The 9,071-nt window shown below is 34.7% G+C and overlaps 1 protein-coding gene across 3 annotated transcripts in view; it reads left to right on the plus strand.

Annotated features, from left to right (window-relative positions):
- U2SURP (U2 snRNP associated SURP domain containing) overlaps nt 1-7,115 on the plus strand; it is a 52,855-nt gene extending 45,740 nt beyond the window's left edge. For all 3 annotated transcript variants that reach the window (XM_003789461.3, XM_023513019.1, XM_023513020.1), the window contains 4 exons: nt 446-556; nt 3,385-3,503; nt 4,707-4,883; nt 6,579-7,115. In XM_003789461.3, the coding sequence (XP_003789509.1) occupies nt 446-556; nt 3,385-3,503; nt 4,707-4,883; nt 6,579-6,717 (546 nt within the window). In that variant the 3' untranslated portion in view covers nt 6,718-7,115. The remainder of the gene's footprint in view (nt 1-445; nt 557-3,384; nt 3,504-4,706; nt 4,884-6,578) is intronic.
- Nucleotides 7,116-9,071: the final 1,956 nt, after the last annotated feature.

Consider the following 9,071-nt stretch of genomic DNA (forward strand, 5'->3'; position numbering starts at 1 on the left):
GCACTATGCTGTAAACAGAAACCTTCATTCCGTGCAGGTGTGTGTTGGGCCCGATATAGCTGAACTACAGTGCCGTTGCCTTTTTTCCCTAGTCTGTTTATCTGTGTTCTGTTGGTCGTCATGTCTTGCTGGCAGAATGCTTGCCTTTAGTAACTTTGCCTTGCATTTCTAATTTGGGGAACCAGATACCAAATTCATTATAATTCTATTGAGAGAGGATGAGTAGGTTTTTACAGGCATGGTTTTTGAGTTCTGTAATGGCTGTGCAGAACATGGGGCTCGTGTCTGGTCAGTGGAATTTTGCATAGTTGGGCTTGCCAGATAAATGGCCTTCAGATGAGGTTGTGTTTTGGTAGCGGTTAACCACTGTGCTGTAGAAAAAGTGCGAAGTACTGCTTGAGAAACTATAGAAAAATACTTACTTCTAAAATGCTTTGTTTTACAGCTAAAAGTTATGAAGTTTCAGGATGAGTTGGAATCTGGGAAAAGACCTAAAAAACCAGGCCAGAGTTTTCAGGAACAAGTAGAACACTACAGAGATAAACTTCTTCAACGAGTAAGGAATAAGTATTCTTAATAATGTGTTCCTAAGTTATTTATTTGACTTCCTAGAATATTGGTATGCTTAAAGTCTTTTCACAATTATATCTTTTGATACGTAAATGTTCAAATAATTAGAAATAATTGAAATCTGATATTTTAAAACCATTTTAGTTTGAAAAAGGAATCTTAAGGCAACAGCACACTTACTTTATTCTGTGTACTATTTGTGGACTAGAAGATTAATCCCGCTAAGAGCATGATTGTGAAACTGGAAGACCTTTCAGGAAGTCACATTTCTGACAATGAGACACCAGCAACCCTGAGAGGTGGTACAAAGATGGATGCAGAATTTAGGAAGTTCTGGTGTTGAGAAGTTCATTTAGGACTCAATTCCCATTGTTTCAAGGAGGACAGCAAGTGGTAGAATACCACACTGGTGGATTCTAAGCATTTGAAGGACTTCATATTCTTGTGGATAACAAAATACAGTAGAGCCTCCATTGCTGACCACCTCCTTAAGTTGACCTAAATTTCCTAGTTTGTGGACATGCACCACATGTATGTTTCAGTACATTAGGTCTAGTTCCTTATACCTTGAGATGTTCACCGGTCCTGATGGTAGCAAGCTCAAAATGAAGAACACATTGCCACTTTAGTCTCTTTGTTTTTTATGATTATATTTTCCTGAAGATGCCAGGGTTCAGCAAAATACCGTCTTTGCCAGATTTTGTAGCTTTATTATTCACTTACGCATTGTTTATGGTGGCTTTCATGTTGCAGTGGCAGAGTTGGGTAGTTTGTGACAGTGGCCCACAAAGCAGAAAATATTTGCTACCTGGCTACATACTAAAAACATTTGCCAATATCTGGTATAGGTTTTTTTTTTACCTTTTAAAAAACATAAGAGTCAGCTGTCAGATACTTTCCTTAATGAATATAAATCAGAGAAATTCCTGTTAGTGAAGAACTGAGTTTGTCTTGTGGGTTTGTTATCTGTAGCTATTCTTTTAATTATGCTGTTACCAACAAGAAATCAAAATTTAAAGTGAGAAGTGGCAGTTGTAACATCTGAAGATAAGGAAATGTTACTTCTCTGATTTACATAGTTGTATAGTCATGTAGTCAGTTTGTATTTTTTATCAACCAGAACTTTAAATTTCTAATATTCTAGGCTGGGCATAGTGGCTCACACCTGTAATCCTAGCACTCTGGGAGGCCACGACAGGTCGATTGCTTGAGCTCAGGATTTTGAGACCCTCTTTGTAAGAGCAAGACCTTGTCTTTACTAAAAATAGAAAAACTAGGTGGGTATTGTGGCAGGTGCCTGTAGTTCCAGCTACTTGGGAGGCTGAGGCAAGAAGATTGCCTCTTGAACCTAGGAGTTTGAGGTTGCTATGAGCTATGGTGAAGCCACAGCACTACTCTGGGGCAACAGAGTGAGACTTGGTCTCAAGGAAAAAAAAAAAAATTCTAATACAGTTGGCACTTGTTCCTCATCAATAAAGTTTTGATGGAAGATTATTATAAGTAGTTATTTTCTCGTTCTAGCTCTTTCCTTTGGTAAGAGCTCTTTTGAGTAAATAAACTTGCCATTGGTTTGGCGCCAGTAACTCAGTGGTTAGGGTGCTGGCCACATGCACCCGGGAATTGGCCTGATCCTGCTAAACAAACAACAGCAAGAAAATAGCGGGGCGTTGGGTCAGGTGCCTGTAGTCCTAGCTACTTGGGAGGCTGAGACAAGAGAATCGCTTAAGGTTGCTCTGAGCTGTGACACCACAGCACTCAACCCTGGGGCAACTGAGTAAGACTCCGTCTCCAAAAAAAACTCATTTGCCATGAAGTTAGAAGGATCACTTTTTACTGATTATTTCATTATTATCTGTGATGGAAAGGCCAGTGCATTGTTAGCTTTTTCTAATTTGGGAGGGGAAGGGCTCAGACTCTATAGAAAGGTGTTTTTTAATCTTTTTTATCTCACAGCACACTTGAACCTATATTTAAACTTCCACTTAAATTATGGTTTTTCTTTTTATAAGTGTTTATTTTTTTTTCCTTTTATTAAGTCATATACACATAGATCATGAATACATTTATGCATATGTGGGGTACAGTGTGTTGATATTTTATACAATTTGGAGTGCTTACATCAAACTAATTAATATAGCTTTCACCTCATTTACTTGATCATTGTGTTAAGACATTTATGTTCTATACTTGGTAGATTTGACTTGTACCTTTGCAATATGCTCCATAGGTGTGGTCCCACCATTTACCCTCCCTCTGTCAAAACTACCCCCTAAATTATGTTGATCAAAAAAAAAGTAAAGAAAGAATATATTTACTGTGCTTTGAACTTCTTTCGAAAATAATTTAATTAATGATCTTTAAAAAATTTCAGGGCACACTTAGGTTCCTGTCATGGCATACCAGTTAAAAATCGGTGCTTTAGAGCTTGGGCTCAGATCCTGACTTTACTGTCCTCTGTGAACATGAACATGATTCTTAAGCTGAGTCTTAATTTTCATCTCTGGAATGAGAATAGTAGTAGTATTCTTAGGGGTGTTTTAAAAGATTACATGAAATTGTCCATGGAAAGTTGTTTAATACATTGCTTGGCCTATAGTAAGCACTGAGTAAATTATTATTCAGTATAAGAAGAGGAAATGAATAGTTTCTCTCAAAGGTAGGGCTTTATCTTTGTTTATGTTTTTAAAATGGTATTATGCTGAAATGGTGATTTAAAAAATTATTTCTCAGAAGAGAAATACTTTGTTACATAAGTGTGATTAAACCAAATTGGTATTTTTAAACGACAAATTGTTTTTAAAAAAAAAATAATAGGAGAAAGAGAAAGAATTAGAACGGGAACGAGAAAGAGACAAGAAGGATAAAGAAAAATTGGAATCTCGATCCAAAGATAAGAAGGAAAAAGATGAATGTACTCCAACGAGGAAAGAAAGGTATAACATTTCTCCTATTCAATGCATTGCTGATTTGAAGATTTGGAATGGTACTTCATTTTATGTTTTTATCACTGATGCTAACTGCAAGTGTTTTTTCCTGATAATCTTATTGGGCTCCTACCTGCAGGAGGCGGAATTAGCTGAGAAATGGGGCGCTTAGTTGGCACTTGGCTTAGTTAACTGGAGTATCATCCTTTTACATGGTTCATATGGTATCCTTAGCCTCAGTTCAGTATAAGAATTCAATTACAGTATTAGGTATCAGCCTGAGGGTTAAATAACAAAGCAGCCTGTTAACATCTTCCTTCTTGCCTCCAATATAAGTATTTTTTTTCCAGTCCCTATGCTGCGGGTGCTGCCTGTAAACTTGAGTTTCAGTCTTTTACCTTGAAAGGAGATTATATACATAGGCCATAGGAGCTTGCCTCTCACTTTAAGTCTTCATTCTAATCAAAACATATTTCTTTTGGTTTTTATTTTTTTCACAATTTCTGAAATCTCTGATTTCTTTAGTAAAGAAAATTGTGTCAGTTAACAGCACTAAGGATTTCCTAATATAAAAACCAGTGATTGCAAATAAAAAAATTCTGGCTTAGTCACTGTATAGTAGTTACAAATAACAAAGTTATACCAGTTGGTTAAATAAAAGGTCTGTCATTTGTCTTTTATTACTGTTTTGATATAATTTCAGGTTTATAGAAAAGTTACAAGAGTAGTATAAAGGCTTCCTATATAGCCATCATCCGCCTTACTCAAATGTTAAAATACAGTAGTTCTGCTTTTGCCTTATATTCTCTTCTGTCCCACCTCTATCTATTGAAGAATAATTTGTCAACACAATGCCTCATTCTCTTGTCCACATTCTTTTAACCATAATAAAAGTATCAGTTCAGGAAATTAATATTTTTTAAAAAGTATTTTAATCCAGAGACATTAATTAAATTTTGCTAATTATTCAAATAATATCTTTTATAACCAAAGAAAAATCTAGGTTAGTCATATTCATTTGTCACTTGATCACCTTATCTTTGACTTGTTTATTCTTGGTATAAAGGCCTTTGAATATTGTTAGAGAATAACACTTAAATGACTAGTGAGAATATGTTAAACTGGTAGGAATCATTAGCTAACTTAGTAAAAGAAAATGAATATCTGATCTTTTGCTCACTTATGCCATGTTTTGGGGGGCTTTTTCCATAGGAAAAGGAGACACAGTACATCCCCCAGCCCATCTCGCAGTAGCAGTGGTAGACGAGTGAAATCCCCATCACCAAAATCGGAGCGATCAGAGCGTTCAGAAAGATCTCATAAAGAGAGCTCACGGTCGAGGTCATCTCACAAAGATTCTCCTAGAGACGTTAGCAAAAAAGCCAAAAGGTAAATGCAAGTCATTTTTTGTAATATTTCAAATACCAGTTTCCTTGTCATTTCACCAGCTTTTGAAAATAATTTGGTTGGCTTACTTTTTTAAAAGGAGTTTAGAAAACCAAGGAGAACACTTTGATTTTAGGATTTTCTTTCCTACCTCCCTATCCCAGTTCCTTCTATGACTAAAGTTCAAGAAGGCTTCTAGCAAAGACCAGCCAAGAATTTTAAACATCATATACAATATTTCCTGTGCAATAGGATTAGCTGTTTTTCTTTTCATTCTGTTCTTTAGTGTCAATAGAGTATTTTTTTATTTTTGCCAAAGCTTAAAGAAAAACATGTTTTTCCTCCTTATAGCAAAATTATTAGCAAGTTCTTGGGTAGAAATTTGTGTAAATACACTCCATAAATACCAGTTCTTCAGTATATAACTTAGTATATTATATACTTTTTTCCTTTTTATTACAGAAAAGTGGTTCCAGAATTGTTTTATATATCTGGTGTTATGTAGAGGAATTTTCTTTAAACTGTTTTATATGCCAATATTTTATTAATGTAACAATTTTTAGTAAAAGATTTATAAAATAGATAACTCTTCTTTTATAACTGGCACTTGCATATGTATATGTGTATAGATATGTACATGCTGTGGTCCCCAACCCCCAGGCCACGGACCATATAGGTCTATGGCCAGTTAGGAGCTGGACTGCACAATAGGAGCTGAGCAGTGGATGAGGGAGCAAAGCTTTATCTGTATTTACAGCTGCTCCCTGTTGCTGCCTGAGTTCTGCCTCCTGTCAGATCAGCAGTGACTGCATTAGATTCTCATGAGTGTGAAACTTACTGAAAACTGCACATGTGAGAGATGTAGGTTGCACACTCCTTACGAGAATCTAAATGCTTGATGGTCTGGGGTAGAGCTCAGATGTGGCGATGCTAGCTCTAGGGACTGGCTTCTGGGACAGCGGGAAAACAAGCATGGGCTTCCCACTGATTCTGCATTATGGTGAGTTATATAATTATTACGTATTATAATGTAATGATAATAGAAATAAAGTGCACAAGAAATGTAATGTGCTTGAATCATTCTGAATATGCCCCCCCAACTCCATGGAAAAAAATGTCTTTCATGAAATTGGTCCCTGGTGCCAAAAAGGTTGGGAACTGCTGTGCATGTATTGTTTTGGTACAAATCTAAATGAACCACACTTAGAAAATGTCTTAAATGATGCCCTTGTATAATATTGCAGTAGTTGATGCTTTTTCCTCAAGATGATAGAATGCAAAGCTGCTTTGTTTTTTTAATTTTGTGAATGATCTTAGATGGAATTTTGAACTTTATTTTGTAGAGTAGGGGTTCAAATTTGGGGGTATCAGTCACCTGGGAGCTTGTTAAAAATGCAAATAGTCCCTGCCACTATAGAGTGTTTGAATCAGTAGAGCAGTGGTAAGGCTCAGAAATCTGTCATTGTAAACAAGTGCTATACTGATGATCATCGATGCAGTGTGTAGCAGTCACAAAATACAGTTTTGTGTGTTTATGTGTATGACAGAATAAGTTTGAAAAATTCAGTTTTGTTTATTTCAGTGATTTTCATTGTACTCTGTTAAAGATCATTTTAGATAATTTAAAGATAATCAGTTTTGATTACTTGAATATTTTGATAAATTGGGGGATATTTTTTTTTTGTTTTGTTTCCTCAGATCTCCATCTGGTTCAAGGACACCTAAAAGATCTAGGAGGTCACGGTCTAGATCCCCTAAAAAATCAGGGAAGAAATCCAGATCTCAGTCCCGATCTCCACACAGGTCTCATAAAAAGTCAAAGAAAAACAAACACTGACATAAATTTTTAAGATTCCGTCACTTATTGGAAATGCGATTTTGTTTTGTGCCTGAACGGTCTGTTTTTTAAAAAAACAAAACAAAAATCAAATGAAAGGCATTCCTGGGGTTTTTTGTTTGTTTGTGAATGCATGTGTAAACTCCTGAGTAACTGCATCTGTAGATCTGTCATTGTTTTATATTGTGTAAATTACTTTCGTTGTGGTTGTTACTCAAGATGAAATTTTTATTGTGCTAATGAATTTCATCAGAAGTGTGTATAATGGATCTGCTGGCAGTAGTAGTATTTTGTTTTAGGATGTTGTGACTTAGCAAAAATAATACAGATGTCTTCCCCCCCTTTTGTAGCTTTGACAATTTGAATTAGATTTCAAATAAAATATGAACAGAAAACTATAATGTTGTTTTTTTGCCCCATTGATAATACCAAGTCCCTTATAGTCCTACTAATAAGTGAGTTTGGCACTACTGTTGTGTTTCCTTGTACCCTACGCACTTTATAAGCTCTGATGTTCAAGTAGCTACAAGTTTTATAATAACTAGTTATCCATATTAAGGCACCTGAGACTCCTATTTGGTAGGTTTACTAACCAATTTCTACAGTAAAATTCTCTTGGATAATACTCATAGCCAGAGATCAAAAGACTAGGTGGATATGGCATGGTATTCGTGAATGGAATGCCTGGCTGAAACATTTTTTCTTTTTTGAAAGAAGTGATGTGATTTTAATATGTCCAACCCATTGTTCTGAGCAACTAATTTTTAGGAGAAAATTAAATCTCCATCTTTTGTGTTCATCTTTTATCATGAAAGAAGTTTTATTTATGAAAGATATTTTCTAACAATGGTTGGCCATAGAATTCCTTTGTATCATAGTTGCCTTTTAATAAAGTCTTCTGTAGGCTGTCTTTAAAACACTGGTATCAGAATATTTCTATAAGTTTCTGTTTAAAACAGCTTAGTGGTTTTTTTTGTTTTAAACAGATTTGGTTTTCATTACAGCTTTAAGTAAAATTTAAAATAATTTTCAGGAAACTTAGCAAATTCAGTGGTTTATAAGTTCAAGGTTCAAAAAGTTGATTTTAACCATTTGCAGAGTTGAACTCAGAATAAAATTTTGTAGTATGAGGAAGAAATAAGAAAACTTGTATAATGTTAATCATAATATTGCTATAAATATAAGAAAGGGTTATGTAGACTTGAACGGACACTATTAGTTGTGAATCTTTTAGTTTTTTATTTAGGCACTTCATACAGCGGTTTCCCCTAAAGAGAAAGTAGGAAACTGTTGTAATAATGGATTGTTTTGATTTAGCTTGCTTTTAAAAAAGTACCCCTTTAACTTGTTTTACTTAATCTTGCCTAGCACAAAATAAGATAGGCTATACTCATGATGTGGGGAGTAGCTATATTAGCTGAGCAGGGAGGCATGCTATTTCCAAACTGGGCAAGTCTACAATAGCTTTGAAAATGAGCCAATCAGATTATTTTACTTAATGGTTCTTATCAGCATGCAAATATTACTTGAAAGTTATTTCCTTATCATTTACTGTCTTATTCATTTTGTAAGGAAATGTTAATTCCTAAAACTTGCTCAAAATACTTAAAAGTGAACATTTGGTGCTGATATTTAAAAACCTATAAATATAGCCATTTAAAAAGTAACATGTTTTTCTTCCCTATTTGTTGCTTGGGAGATTGGAATTTTATATAATACCTTTCTTTGCAAAAACAACAAATAGTATTGTGAGTTGCTAGTGATGTTGGCTCTCCATCATTCACTGCTATCTACTATAGACTTAGAAATAATTGGTCAAGTCATGATTTTTCTTGTCAAGTTGCAAGAGATCTCTCTTTTTAAAAAATATCCTAAAGAAATAGGATTGAGTAGAAAATAATTAGGTCAGCTTTTGGTGCTTATTTGTAATGTTTTTCCCACTACAGTGGAATTTAGCAGTTCTCTTTATCTGGATCCAGATACAACTATCAATAGTTTATCTTACACTGGGTAAAATTGGCTTCCTTTTGGATGGGAGGGCAGGGATTGCTAATAAAAAATATATATATTCTGTGACATTTTTAATACTTTAATTAGACAGCATTGGATTTTTTTTCTTGAATTGCAAATGATATTGTTAGGTTTTCTCCAGTTTTACTTTATGAGAAAATACCTCAAATAAGCCTATTTAATTCCCCATGGATTCTATGAAAGCTTAATGGGATCAGAAATTGGTGACTTATAAAGGAGAAGATACTCTGACATATTTTTATGATAGCTTGTTATTCGTCTTTTTCTTATCTAAAGAACATGACTAAGTTACATAGAGCAGTCTTCTATAGGTTGGCTAAAAT

Source organism: Otolemur garnettii, unplaced genomic scaffold, assembly GCF_000181295.1.
Source record: "Otolemur garnettii isolate 467f Iridium unplaced genomic scaffold, OtoGar3 scaffold00032, whole genome shotgun sequence".
Classification (NCBI taxonomy): Eukaryota; Metazoa; Chordata; class Mammalia; order Primates; family Galagidae; genus Otolemur; species Otolemur garnettii.